At 27.3% G+C, this 15,386-nt stretch overlaps 1 protein-coding gene across 1 annotated transcript in view; it reads right to left on the reverse strand.

Annotated features, from left to right (window-relative positions):
• LOC122504565 (unconventional myosin-XV) overlaps window positions 1–15,386 on the reverse strand; it is a 115,110-nt gene that overhangs the window by 51,251 nt on the left and 48,473 nt on the right. The window contains exons 9-24 of the mRNA XM_043615724.1: window positions 13,874–14,152; window positions 13,363–13,692; window positions 12,814–13,101; window positions 12,577–12,734; window positions 12,029–12,406; window positions 11,141–11,484; window positions 10,498–10,966; window positions 8,097–8,299; window positions 7,438–7,709; window positions 7,145–7,321; window positions 6,375–6,831; window positions 5,498–6,276; window positions 3,574–4,016; window positions 3,067–3,348; window positions 2,617–2,828; window positions 1,984–2,179 (exon numbers count right to left, since the gene is read on the reverse strand). Of these exons, the coding sequence (XP_043471659.1) occupies window positions 1,984–2,179; window positions 2,617–2,828; window positions 3,067–3,348; window positions 3,574–4,016; window positions 5,498–6,276; window positions 6,375–6,831; window positions 7,145–7,321; window positions 7,438–7,709; window positions 8,097–8,299; window positions 10,498–10,966; window positions 11,141–11,484; window positions 12,029–12,406; window positions 12,577–12,734; window positions 12,814–13,101; window positions 13,363–13,692; window positions 13,874–14,152 (5,267 nt within the window). The remainder of the gene's footprint in view (window positions 1–1,983; window positions 2,180–2,616; window positions 2,829–3,066; window positions 3,349–3,573; window positions 4,017–5,497; window positions 6,277–6,374; window positions 6,832–7,144; window positions 7,322–7,437; window positions 7,710–8,096; window positions 8,300–10,497; window positions 10,967–11,140; window positions 11,485–12,028; window positions 12,407–12,576; window positions 12,735–12,813; window positions 13,102–13,362; window positions 13,693–13,873; window positions 14,153–15,386) is intronic.

Consider the following 15,386-nt stretch of genomic DNA (forward strand, 5'->3'; position numbering starts at 1 on the left):
CATAAAATTTTTTTTAAAAAAGTTAATTATTTACAAAATCCTTCGCAAGAATTCAATTATTTGTACAAGTAGTAAAATTTTTCAAAAAAATTCAATTATTTAAAAAAATGTAATAAAATTCGTTGCAATAATTCAATTATTTTCATAAATAATAAATCGATTATTCGGTAATTCATTTTTAAATCAATTTTTATTACAAAATTCTAGAAGAATTCAATTATTTAAATTAAAAAATAAATAATTTATTGAATAATTTGAATTTTTGTTAAAATTGAATTCTCATAAAGAATTTTACCAACAAATTTTTAAATAATTGAATTCTTTTGACAAATTTTAATAAAATTTTTAAGAATAATTACATTTTTCGAGAAATTCGATTAAAATATTGTATCAAAAATAATTAAAATCCTGCGATAAGTTTTATTATTTATGAAATTAATTAAAATTTTCCCAAGAATTTTATTAAAATTTTTCTAAAATAACTGAATTTCGGAAAAGAATTTTATTATTTATAAAGATACCTACTTGAAATTTTGACAAGAATTTTTTTTTTATCATAATTGAATTTCTGCGACGAATTTTATTATTTATAAAAATAATTCAATTCTTAAAAATAATTGAATTTTTTCGAAGAAATTTATTAAAAATTTTGTAAATAATTGAATTCCTTTGAAATTTTGCCAAGAATTTTATTAAAATTTAAAAAAAAATTGAATTTTGATGAAGAATTTTATTATTTATAAAGATAATTGAAATTTTGAGGAGAATTTTTTTTTAAATTTTTTAACATAGATAATTGAAATTCTGCGAAGAATTTTTATAATTTTTGAAAATAATTTGAATTTCTGGAATCATTTGTAACTTTTCCAAAATTCAATTTTTTTTTAGTATTTTGAACTAAAATTCTTCTATCAATCTAGTATTTTGTGAAAATTGTAAAATTTATTCATTAAATAATTTATAAGTCATAATTTTATTATAGTTCTTGAAAAATTAAATTATTTAAAAAGAAATTATTGTCAGAAATAGAAAAAATTGAAGGTTTTGGATTAAAATTCGTGGTAATTTCATAGTTTACGAGTCAAACAAAAAAAAAAAAACATCAAAATTCAGAGTTTTCTCATGAATTTTAAAAAATCAATTTTTTCTTGTACTTCTACTAAAAATCCCTGACTTTTCCCTGAATTCCCTAACCTGTGGCAACCCTGCTTATACTCAAAATCTGACTTTTTGATAGAATAAAAAATGAGGAATTATAATTATATAATTATCCTATTTGTTGTCGAAAAAAAACTATTTTCTTTTTCTTATTTTCAGACCTCGGATTAACTCTAAGGAGCAAAAAAGTCTCTGTATTCGATTGAAGATACAAAAAACAGAGTACAAAAAGTCGTTCCATTATTCAGTGTTAACACAAACATTCGATTTTGCATTTCCCTGAACTATCTTTGATTTCTAAAATCAATTATTCACGACTTCACTAATTTTGTTAACTAAATATTTAAATATTTATTATTTATTTTCTCCACACGAATTTAAAATTTTCTGAACTTTAATTCTTTCTAAAAATTACAACTGTAAACTCTTCCTCAATTTAATTATTTTCTACAATATTTAAATAAATTTCTTCTCAAAAACAATTATTTATAATAATTTTCCGAAAGTTCTTCAAAAATTCAATTACTTATATATAAAATGAAATTATTTAATAATTATAACGCCAATTTTTTATAGTTCTTTTTTAAAAGTTATTAAGATGAAATTTGAAAAATATATGTAATCGAAAATACGATAAAAATTTCTCCAAGAATTAAAAAAAGAATGAAAATATTTCAAACAAAAGCAAAAATTTTTTGCCGTATTTTGTCAGTAAAGTTTGAAGATTCTTTTTATTACAAAACTTTAATTTTTCAGGGGGTTTCTTTTCGTAAAATTTTTTTATGTGGATAAACAGAAAGCAAGTAGATGCAATTTAAAACAAACCTGTTGCTGTAGACACTTCCGCCCCTTGGACTGGGAGGTTCGGGAGGCGTAATTGGCGGAGGTGGAGGTATCGGTCTCTCCATCCTTTCAATTTGAGTTTTTACAACTTGCGCCTGTGTCATCATGTCCGTTGTTCCCTTCGAAGTTACACTCTGCGTGTCATCAACAGTCGAGGCATAATCGTCCCATCGGCCTCCTAAAAATCATAAAAAAATCAAACCTTCCAAAATATCCTCGCAAAAATTTTTTACACCCTTCCAAATTTGCCATATTCCGGAAATTTAAGAGCATTTCCAAAAATTACATCAAACTTAATTTTTTATCAAACAACAACATTAAATTTTACAAGTATAAATATATTATTTTTCAAAATATTAATATAATAACAATACTAAAAATTAAAAGACGGTATAGGTAGAGGAATGAAAAAAGAATATAGATAAAAAAGTTTTTTAAAAAAATCTTGCAATAAATTTAAAAACAAATTTGTTTAATTTAAAAAATAAAATTAAATGCATTTAAAAGTATTCTTAAAGAAATATTACTATGAAAAAAAGAGAAATGAAAAATAGTGTTGTAGAAATATGCTCGTTTTGTAAGAAATGAATTTGCATAAAAAAAGAAAATAGCTACCAAGTTGTTGCTCAAGAAGAATCTTCCTGTTGTCTTCTAGCCTCTTAACCTTGCCATCTTCTCTCGGAAGAGCTGGCTTTTCCGTTGTTTTTGTTGATCTCACACTGTGATTAGCAGTTACCATCTCAAGTCTCTGTTTCATTTCTGAACTTAATTTTAGTTTCCCTATGCTACCAGGCGAAGGTCTTTGCGCTCCTACTTCAAATCCAGATCTGACAAGAACAAATTTATTCCACACATTAAGAATTTCAAAAAAAAAAATCTTTATTTTCGTAAAAATAAATGTTTCAATTTTCAATAATTCAATTCAGTTAATTAATTTTCAAACTATAATTTTAATTAGATATTTCTTTAATTCTTTAAATTTATTTTCAATAATTATATAATAATTATAATTTAAAACATATTCAGTTATTGCATTTTAGTACCGACTTGATCGATATTACTTACTTTGATTTCTTCTTTTTCTTGTCTGAGTCTTCTTTATAGCCGTTTTCGTGTCTTTTAATAACAGCAGTTGACGAGTGAACGACTATTGTTCTCTCTTCATTACTGGAAATATTTTCAATCTCAAATTCCTCCCATTCGACACCACCTTCGGTCATTGATTCGCCGTCTTGATACTCTTGATAGTGAGGAGTAATTTTTCTTTGTTGGTGGTGTTGTCGCATTTTAAATTCAATAAAACTGTCTTGATTCTGACCATCGTTTGAGTCATTCAATGGAGGCCAACTATAACAACAAAAAATTCATAGAAGTTGTAGAAAACGGTATTAACTTTTTTCATAACATTAAATATTTATTTCGAAATTATAATCGAACTATTATTTTGATTCTCCTATTTATTTAGGATATTTTTTATTTTAGTATTAATTTAATAACAAATTGAAATATTATGAAATTACTGATAAAATTGAATAATTGTAAATTTTTTGACTGAAAAAAAAAATAGTTTACCGCCATTTTCCAATGCGAACTGTTTTCGCTCGTCCGTAGGGATCTAAAAATGGTCTTGATTCGGATGGATCGTGAGATTCTAAAGGTGGTGGCATTGGTGGTGGAGGAGGAACGCCTTTATTGAAAACAAGACCATTATCAACACTACTTTTTCGATTTTTCAATTCACTGAGAACGTTTGTAAAATTATTTTGAACGTTTCCTTTATGTGATCCACTTCTCTTTAAATCAGGTGTTGAATTCATGGCTTTTCTATCAATACTAATTTTCCTCGGTCCATATTCAGCGCTAGTTTTTCTCAAATCAGAATTTTTCTTCGGTGGACTTTGAGATCGATGTACTTGTGCTTTTACCATTACAGTTTCTTGCCGCTGATTTATTGGCGTTGAATGCGAGGGCATTGCACGTTTCTCCGGTGACCAGAGATCAGCTTCATTTGACTCCTGTAAATAGTATTTTAGAAAAACTCTTTTAATTCTTTATGAAATTTTAAAATAGAGCAATAAGGATCACAGTATCTTTTTCCATTAAAATAGATGAAAAGGTAAATTATTTTCTAAAAGTAGGATACAAGAAGATGACAAAAAAATTGTATTTCAAGTTATTATAATTATGAATACAATTAACTAATTAATTATTTTTTTATTTTTAAACGTTTCAATCAACTTTTCTGAAACTATTCAATTTTTTTTAAATTTTGATAAAATTCTTCGCAGGAATTCAATTATTTTCAAGAATTTTAAAACTTTCTAGGCAAGAATTCAATTATTTCCAATAAAATTTTTAAAATTAATAAAATTTCTCTAAAGAATTCAATTATTTTCAAAAACATTACTAAAACTATTTTATAAGAATTAAATTATTTTCAGTAGAATTTTAATACAATTTTTTGCAAGAATTCAATTATTGTCATAAATAACAAAATTCTTCGCGGAAATTCAATTATTTTCAAGAATTTTAATAACTTTCAAGGCAAGAATTCAATTATCTTCATAAATAATAATTCTTTTCAGTTTTGGACTGTTAAATGAAATGTGTATATTAAGTTACGATTTTTAATTCAAAGCAATTTCGTTAAATTATTTTTTTTAGTATTTAATATTAAAAAAATTACATTTTCATTAAGATTTTAAAATTCAAAAAAACATTTAAAAAGAATAATTATAAAAAAAAATTGTAGAAAACAAAAAAGCAAACAAAATAAACAATAACAGACATCTGGAATAAAACTATTATTATTATTATTATTATTATTATTATTATTATAAAAGATATTGAATTACCTTTATAAAAAACAATTTATAAAGTTTAAAAAATTACGTTTTTATTTATTTTTTTTTGTTTAAATCAACAATTTTTGAAAATATTTTGTTCAAATGTTCAAAATATTTTAAACATGACAAATGTACAAACTGATAAATCAATTAAAATTTTTTCTTAATTGAAGTTTCAAGAAATTGAATTGAAAATTAAAATTAAAATTTAAAGTTTCAAAAAATTGAAATTCTAGCTGAATTTCAGTTTAATTAAAAATGAAATACAGAATGAATTCAAAAAATTTTTGAATTTAAAGATTAAATTCAGAATAAATTAAGATTTAAATCGATGAAAGTTTTAGCAAATTAGAATTGAAATTTATTGAAATTTAATTCATTAAAAATTTTTAAAAACTAGTTTATATTGAAAATATTATAAAAAGTTTTCAGAATGTGTGAAATAGGTAAAAATTAACGGAATAGGTTCCAAAATTAAAAAAAAAGGTGAAAATGTGACTGTCTGTGATCCTTGAAGTAAAATATCAAATAAAACAAGTAACTAAATATATAAAATAAATAAGTAAAATAAAATAAAAATAAAATATGATTGAAAGTAAAATAAACCTCAAATAGAAAAAGTTATTCATAATAAATGTAGAGAAATTTACCGTTTGCGATGCATTCTGTGGACTTTGAACCAAAAGCTGATGGAGAGCTTGATTTTGCGCCAAGATTTGCTGTTGAATTTGAATATTCTGCGCCATTGCACGCTGCAAAAATGCTCTCTGAAGATTTTGTTGATACGCCATCATGTCACTGTTCTGATTTGGTGGTGAGTTTGAGAACTGCTGTAAATTGAGACCTTGCATATTATAGATAGGAATTGGCATAAAACCCGACGACATATTCATACTGTTCATATTTTGATTTTGTCCTGGCGAAACGGGTGCAGGTGGACTGAACATTGGCATCATCATTGCTGGTGGCATCATTCCATGTGCAAGTGCGTTGAAATTAAACGCCGCATTTTGATTTGCATTATCCATATTGCCATCGCCTTTTATTTTCTCCACAAGTAATCTCGTTGTCAATTGTGATTCATCTCTTTCATAAGAACTAATCATGACTTTCACAAAATCATCAACTGTATTCACCTCACTTGAAGTTTTCTTCGATTCAATTGCACAATTATCGAATGTCCCTTTGATACTGGCAGCGAGACTTCTCGCGTCTGAAAGTTCATCTAAATTACCATCGAGAACTGGCATAAAAAGATCGTCCAAAAATTGATCGACATCCGATGCTTGACTAGGAACGCGTACACGACGAACGTGTGATGCGAGGGATGGAGCTTCGCTCGTGTCTGACATTGCAGACGATTTTAGTCCGTATTCACTTTTTTCTATGTATGCTCTACTTGATTGACTTCCTGGCAATGCTCGTTTTCCTAAAAATAAATAATTAATATTAAATAAAAAGAAGAGAACTTTTTTTTAAATAAAAAGAAGGAAACTTTTTTTAATATTTAAAATTCTTTCTTCTTACCTGGATATTGCGACTTTATGAATCTAGTCTGCGATCGAATGTAACTATTTTTATCATCCTCGGATCTTCCCGTCTGACTGACTGATGATTGAATGTCGGGATATTCAAAATCAATGGTGAGATCTTCCTCCTCGAGAATATTTGGCTCGGAACTTCTTGTAATTCTGCTGTACTTTCTCTCTTGCACAACTTCATTTCTTGTCATGTACTCGACGTTACTTACAGCTGGCGCTTCGCCTATTCTCTCCAAACTATGATAGCGTTCATTTAATTTCGATGATGATAGTCCTAAACCAGCGAGTTTACTAGGAGGTACAATAATCTCTGGTTGTAGAAGATTATCCAAACTTCTACTTCGTTGCTTTTCCTTTTCAAAGTATCTGTCGTTTAATGCCGACTTTCTCGACAATCCCATTTCGGTCGTTTCTAGAATGCCCTCGTGTGACTGTTTTCTCATCTGTGAATTGTGCGATTGTTATATTATTTTTTAAACACGTAAGACGCGAGTAGTTTCCTTCACAATGTCTCACACAAAAAAAACTTGTTATCATTTAGTAAAAAATTTTTGTTAAACAAACAAAGAAGAGTGGATGAAATATGAATTAATTGTTCCTTTAATTAGATAAATAGTGTAAAAATGAAATACAAAAAAAAGGCAAAGTAATAAAAGTAAAATAGAAAATTCACTAAGTAGGTATTTTTTATACTAGGTTAAATATTAAGCAAATAAAATGTAACGAAAGAAAATTAGGAAAATAAAAATGACTCACCGGTGCTTTTGAAATTGGAGGTTGAGGTGGTGGTACCGCCGGACGTCTTGGTGATTGAATTTCCGGCTCGACCGGTTTGTCAACAACTTTTGGCACTGGTTTCCTCTCGAGTGGCTGAAATGTCTTGAGTACAGGTGTCTCATTGCTTTGTTCCAATTCACGAATGACTTGTGTGTGCTGAAAAATGTTTAATCATCATAACAAAATGATTCTCACGCTCGTACTCTCATTTCACTCATTAATATCCCTCTCCCAACTCATCATCTATGTTCCGGCTAAGGTAAAAGGCTTACCTCTCTCTTCTTAATTGGCGGGAAGCTATTCTTTCTCTGCTCCAAAAACATGTGCTTAGCGGCAGGGAATGCGGGAGCTAATTCCATTTCGGAAATAAGATCAAGGACATAATCAAAGCCATTTGTCTCAGTGACAATTGCATCTGGTCCGTCCAATTGATTCCACAATGTTATTGTCCAACCGTTATTTTCAACGCCGTGATTGCGTATCGCTAGATTCGCCAATTCTTCACACGTCGTCCATGAATCGACAGCGCATGTTGTGGTTTCACCTTAAGAAGAAAATTATTTATTCAAAAATTAATTCTAAACCTAACGAAAATAATTTCAATTTATATAACAAAAATTATTTATAAGAAATACTTTTAATAATTTTAATAGTTAGAAAAATTGTTCATTTAAATCGTAAATATAGATTCAAATGCAAAAGCAACTTATTCGCAAATGATTTTAATAATTTTAATAGTAACAAAAATTGTTCATTTAAATCGTAAATATAGATTTCAATCCAAAGTAAATTAATTCGCAAATTTCGTTTAAAGTGGAAATAAAATTTGAAATAAAAATACAAAAAATTGGAATAAATTATTAACTGCCGGTGCATGGAATTTTGTCAAAATTCGACGGATTTAAAAATAAGAATAATTAAACTTCATTACCATCGTAGAATCCAACGGTTAGAGCCATATTTACGCGATTTCTGTTTGCTCGCCATTCCAAAACGGAAGGTGGATAATTTCTTGGAACGTGTTGAATGGTCGTTTGACCATTGCTTGTCGCTCTTAGTAAAGCTCTCTCACCTTGGAGCAATTTTCGCTGACAGAAAGCTTTGTACCCGTCGTAAGCATGATCTGAGACGTATCTGCAAGAAAAATCAAAATACAATTCCTAACATCGTTAAATTAAAGCAAAATTTGTTTTTCTTTTTAATAATGTTTGTAAAAATAATGGAATTTATTTTGTTAACTTTTTTTATGATTTTAATTTACTTTTACAGGTTTGTCACAAAAATTTAAGTTCTTTTTTCCTTGATTTTTAGACAAAAATAGTTTCTAATACATTTATTTGTGAATGTAAAATTGTAAAATTATTCGAAACATCGATAGTTCTTTTTTAGATAAATATTTAATCATTATTATTATTTTTCCATAAACATTAAAATTTTCTAATATTTCAAATATTAAACCTTTTAAAATTCAACAATTCATAAGAATTAATACTGCAACTTCTCCAAAATTATTTTCAATATTTTAATTGAATTATTTTCTAAAATATTTAACTAAAATAGATTTCTATATTAATTATTTTTAAATTTTTTTGCGACAATTCTTTAAGAATGCAATTATACAAGTCCAAGAAAGTGCACTTAAAGATTATAATACGTCTAAAATTCAATTTTTTCCATTTAATTTTACGAAATCATAAATCGACGGTTTAGAGTGCAAACCTGCTAACTTTAATATATTTCCTTTTGAAATATATTTTAATTGATATCTCTTACACTCAAAATATAGACACATTTCAATACAATACAATATATTATGTGGAGTTATAGCAGTGCAATTTGACAGGTATGGAGTTAGCTGTTTTACTCACAACACTTTTTTAGCAATTTAGAGACATAATTTCGTCAAACTGTTTTACTTAACTCATGTATCACCTCTTTATCTATCAAATACAAAAAGAATCTCAAATTTGATAAAAAGTGGAGTTAGCTGGTTTGCACTCTAAACCGTCGAAATAATTAATCTTAAAAAATTTGAAAATTAGTATCATTAAAAATTTCAATTGAAAACGTTTTAAAACATAATTATTTCTACAAATTTATTCTATAACACTTTTAATATTCAATTATTTTATAGAATTTTCAACTTAAAATTCTTTCCTAAATCCATTATTTTTAATAATTTTTAGACAGTTCTTTGAAAATTGAAGTATTAAAAAAAGAAAAGGAAAGTTCATTTAAATAAGAATTTAAAATTCAACTCTTTTTGATTCAATTTTACAAAATTTTGATTATTTGAAAATTTTTCAATTAATTTTATATTCAAAAATTCAACTAATTTGAAACAGATTTCATTTTAATGGTTTCCGATTCAATTTTACAAAACCTTTTTTTGAAACTTTTGGAAAAACAGAATTGTTCAGAATTCTAAAATTTAATTCTTTTCAAAAACTTTTTCTACATCTCTTTCAAAATTCAATTTTTAGAATTTTTAATTAAAATTTTTCTCTAAATTAATTATTTTGAATAATTTTCAGAAATTTCTTTGAAAATTCAATAAACTCCAATTCTTATAAAAATTTCAAATGACTCTCTTCATTTATTTTCTTTTAAGCTTTTAATATTGAAAAGTTAATTCAAGAACAGTTTATGATTTTTAATATGGTCAAAATTCACTAAAAAGTAGAATTTTTATAATGCAATGTGAAACAATGTAAAACTAACATTTTCAAAATTTTTTAGATTTTTTAAAATTAAAATTTTCTAAAATTTCAAGTTTATACCTTTTGAAATTCAATTATTTATATTAACTGTAAACATAACTTTTCATAACTTTTTTTTTTTTTTTTTTTTTTTTTTTTTTTTTTTTTGGAATTTTTAAGTAAAATTATTCGTTAAATAATTTATAAGTAATAATTTTATGATAGTTCTTCACGACTTGAATTATTTAAAATCAATTATTATCAGAAAGGAAAAAATTAGTTAGGACTTTAAAGTTTATAAACAAGCAAAAGAAATTCAAGAAGAATTAAATCTTTTAAATATTTTCAAAAGCCGATGATCAAAACCCAGTATTTTCTTCTAAATTCTATAAATTTAATATTTTTCCTGTACTTCTATTAAAACTCCCTGACTTTTTCCTGAATTCCCTGATTTTCCTAATATGTGAAATCTTCTTTTATTTAAAACTGAGGAAACTTAAAATTATGATTCCATTTTGACACAAAATTGATATTTAAAAAAAAATATTTAAAAAATAAACTTCTATAATTAATTAATTAATTAATTCACTCATTCATTAATTAAGCAATTAATTACTTAAGTGATTGACTTACTTGAGTAAATATTTAAAAAGTGTTGGACTAGGTTGAAAAGCGGAGAGACAATTTGAAAGCAATAACCATCCTCTCTCCTTATTGGCGTCATTCTCATTTTTCCACGTTTGATTTGACAATTGACAGAGAATTTCGTCACGTAATTTTTCATTGACAATTCCTTTATTAATAATATAATCTCCAAGGGCTTGCTCTCTCTTGCCACTGAGATTATTCTCGTTCATAAAGCGAAGAATCATTTTGAATATCATTAGAGAATCGGTGTAGTCTTGATCGCGTGCCTTCGCCAAAAATGGCGTTTTAATTGGCTCCCTTTTCATTCCAAAAATATGACTCTTGAAATAAATATTCGTAAACTTGGAGAATTGATGCTGATCAATGTCAGTGGGCAAACTGTAATTGTATGGAAATGGAACAACTGTACCAACAACTTTAATCAAGTTCCTCTCCGTGTGAGTTGGCTGCCAGTCTGCAAGAGTTAGAAAAAAAAATTAATAATCAACAATAATAACAGAAAAATAATCGTTAGTTATTTAAATAAAAAAAATTGTTAGTTATTTAAATAAAGAAAAGAAAATAATTGCTAGTTATTTAAATAAAAAAAATGTTAATTAATATTTAACTAGTTAAATTATTTCCTCACCGTCAAGTTTGCTGTAAATAAAAGCAAGTTCAGCGGGAATTTCGAGATGATTGACACCGGCGACAGCTCTCGAGGCTCTTTCCTGTTCCTCTCGTTGTTGTTTTGCTTTGGCCCTTTCTCGACTGGCTCTTTCAATTTCGGCTCGTTTTGCCATTTCTTCTTTCAAAATATTGAATTTTTCTCGTTCAACTTTGCCACGGTAGAGTTTTTGCGCCATGAGTACACCTTTCTTCAGTGCCCTGTACTTCTTTTTCTCTCTGTAGCCACGATACACTGCTTGCAATAGCACCGTACTTCGGGAAATATTGAGAAATCGCCTTCGAGCCAAAAAGCCCCGAGTGTATCTGTCACGTGCAAAAAAAATTCCAATTAAGCATTCTCTTGTTTAGAAGTATTTACTTAAGAATCCAATTTCGAAATTGACGATAGTTAAAAATTTTTCTTTTCATAAATTAATTTTACGATTCTAGAGATTTAAATACAAAATATTTTTTCGCAATTTTGCATTTAAAAACAAAATTGATAATTGATAAATTAGATTAAAATGAAATAAGAGCAAAAAAAGAATTCAGAAAGCGGTGTATTTAGTTGCAGATGTGTGACTAATACGTTTTCCTGCGCGTCTGTTTTGAGTTCCCTTCAAATATCACATGGTAACGGCGTTGCCACGCAAATTATTATCAGCCCACGTGGTTACCTTTCAACTGATTACAGTAGTTAGAAAAACTCATGATACTGTTGACATGAATATTTTTTCATCAAATTATCTCGTAATTAGATTATTTTTCTTCAATTTTCCTTTCTCTTATTCAGAAACAAAAATTCTTTTTTTTTAATCTTTGGGAGTAAATAAAATCTGAAGAATTTAATTATTGAGATTATTTTTACCTTTGAACGGTGATAGCGGCTTTTTCCAAAATCAAAGCTCTATTGTATTCGAGAGTTCTCTCGAGTGATTCCCGTAAAAAGACCCTCGTTAGTCCGAGTTGATATTGATTTTGAGCCTCCTTTGGGGCAGCTTTTTCGAGAATAAGACGACAAAGTTCCTTATTTGGTGCACCTCTTGGTAGCCGATTCGGAACCAAATACCGATATCGATCAACAAAATGAGCAAAGAGAAGACGAACTGGGTATCCGGTTTTACGAATGCGAATTGTCTCCAACATTCCCGTGTAACGAAGCTGTTCAAGAACGCAAGGCATGTCGAATTTCATTGGAGCTTTCTCAGTGTTTGGCTTTATGCAACGAACGAACCACGGATTGCATCTGTAAAATAATTTTTTTTTCTTAATAAATAGTTGTACCGACGTTAATTAAATTGTTCCTTAGATGTAAATGACATTTAGAATAAAATAAAAGCTTAAAAACAATTGTTTGGAAAACAAAATTTGCAAATAAAAATTAAAATAGAAAAATGAAATAAACAAAATACACACTGGGACATGGATTCGAGGAGTTGCTGCAAACTATCGTGAAATCGAGCAGATACGGTTGGTGTTCTTGGTTTCATCGTGACGAATCTACCATTTGGTTTGTTCACGGTTTTGTTCGCTTCATGAGTATTTCTCACGTGCTGAAACATTTTGCTCACCATCTACGAAGAGAATAATCAGGATAATTAGGTAATTTTTTTTCTATTTTTCGTATTTTTTAACATTACAAAAAGAAATTACCTGAATTTTGCTACTAATGAGCAATTCGACAACATCGGACCTCAATGTGTCTCGATTCTTATCCAAAAATCCGTCAACGTTGTACCAAACCTGTCCGGCGTAATGCTTGATTGCAAATTCAGCCGAGTTCATCCTTGGCCTTGAATACAATTCACTTAAAGCGTGATTGTAATGGCACTTTTCCAGGAAAGACAAATCCGTGGCTTTTGGAAAGTTGCTCTCATCGTCGAGAAGATGCAAAATTCCCACTGGTTTCTTCGCTATCAAGTGAATGACCGGAAAATTGTCCTACAACGCAAAAAGTACGTTTTCAGTAAAAATAAAACCAAACAGAAAAAACAAAATATATAAAATATAAGAGATACTAAAATAAAGAAATAATAATAAATAAATATATAAATAATAAAGAAACTAAAAATAAAAAATAAATAAATACGCAAAATGAAAGTATCGATAATGAGAATAAGATTATTAATAAATAATAAATTAAAATCGGATAAAATTGAAAGTTTATTGTATTTAATTTTATTTAATGTAATTAATTCTTACGGTATAGTTAATTGTAGTCCAGTCGATTTTCTCTTTCGCATATTCCTGTTGTTCGAGTTTAAAAATGTGTTTGTTGAAGTAAAAATGCAGATTTTCATTAGCGTAATTAATGCAAAGTTGTTCAAAGCTATTTTCGGTGAAATTCTCGAAACCAAAAATGTCAAGAATTGAAATGGCCGATGTTTGTTTCGTGCCTTTGTAAACAATGTGATTAACTCGAGCAACTAACCAAGAGAATAGAGAACTGTACAGCGCCTTTGCAAATGCATCTCTTGCATCAAGAGCTTGATCAATATTCAATGCAGTCAATACTCTTTCGTTTCTCGCTTCCTGCAAATTAATTGTTTCTCACTCAAGTCATTGAAGATAAAAAAAGTAAATTAAGCAAGTAATTACAGTCATTTTCTATTTTTACCTCAATTAAGTTAATTAATTTCTTTCAAGTACGTAAATTTTTTTCTTCAAAGATAGTGCAAAAAAAAAATATTTGTATTGTTTTCTATTTACGTACAGTGGTTTTTGTCGTCAGGGCCCTGATGATACCGTCGGCGTTAATTTGAAGAAGATGAGCAGCCCAGCGAATTTCAGCGTCCGATCCTACCTCAACACCTTCCTGGCCGTGTCTCATTTGCTTCCGATGGAAATAAACATTTCCCAAGTGAAGAACACTGCTTAGAATTTTAAATATCGTATCCTGCTCTTCGGACGTGAACCCCAAGACTTGCATGGCCGATAAAAGAGCTTTGAAGTCTTGTGTATCATTTTTACCATCGATTTCGCAATTACCTCCCTGGAAATTTTCAATTGAATAAACACAATAACAGGGTTGCCACACGCTTTTGCTCATTTCAAATTCCTTGACTTTTCCAGGTTTTACAGGTTAAAAAACGAAATTTTTCCAGATTTTTAAAACTACATTATTTTGTTGCCAACAAAAATTTAATTTTCTTTTTCCCTGACAAAATTAAATTCCAGACAAAATCCTTACTTCTTGACTCTAAATAATATTCTCAATAAGTTTAAAAATTATTACTCAGAAAAATGTTCCATTGCTTCTTTTTTGAATAAATATTAAATGATTATTATTTTTCCATAAGAATTAAGATTTTCAAAAATTTCAAATTCAAACCTTTTTGAAGTTAAACAATTTTGAAAAAATTTATGAAGATATCGATCACTCGAGTGTTTATCGATATCATGTTTTTCGATATCACTCCGAGTCTTCGACTCGGAGCAATCATAGTCTTCATGTTTTATAATAATAATTAAAGATGACCGACTGATAAAATCATTATTTTATATTTTATAACAATATTATTACTGTTACTTCATAAAAATTATTCTCATTTCAATTCAATTATTTTCTAGAATTTTAAATTTTTAACTATTTTCATTTTTTTTTTATTTTTTAATTCTTCTTTAAATTAATTATTTTTAATAATTTTTAAAAAATTTCTTTGAAAATTTTCAAATCTTTTTGTTTACAATTCAATTTTACAAAATTTCATCGATTATTCGGAAATTCTTCAATTAAATATATATTAGAAAATAAAAACTTCAAATAATATAAAAAAAATCCGCAAATAAACTTTCTGAAAAAAAAATTAATTCCACAGAATTGTTAGTTAAAAATATGAAAAATTCAAATTTTCGAAGATTTTAATCTGACACCTTCTAAAAATTCAATTATTTCTAAAAATTCACGCTATATAATACTTTCAATTTAAATTTGAATTAGTAAAAATGTTTACTATTTTGGAATTAGTGACTGACTTTTTGCATTTGAATTAGTAAATTTTACTATTAAATTAGTAGAAACGACTATTTATTGGTAAAATTTGTTAATTCAAATGCAAAAAGTCAGTCACTAATTCAAATTAGAAAGCATTTTTACTAATTAAAATTTAGAGTTTAATATTCAATTATTATCTGAAATTTTAACTGAAATTCATATTTAAATCAATTTTTATTAGAAAATTCTACGAGAATTCAATTATTTAAATACAAAAATAAATAATTTATGG

The sequence above is a fragment of the Leptopilina heterotoma genome, unplaced genomic scaffold, assembly GCF_015476425.1.
Source record: "Leptopilina heterotoma isolate Lh14 unplaced genomic scaffold, ASM1547642v1 Lhet_305, whole genome shotgun sequence".
In the NCBI taxonomy this organism is placed as follows: domain Eukaryota; kingdom Metazoa; phylum Arthropoda; class Insecta; order Hymenoptera; family Figitidae; genus Leptopilina; species Leptopilina heterotoma.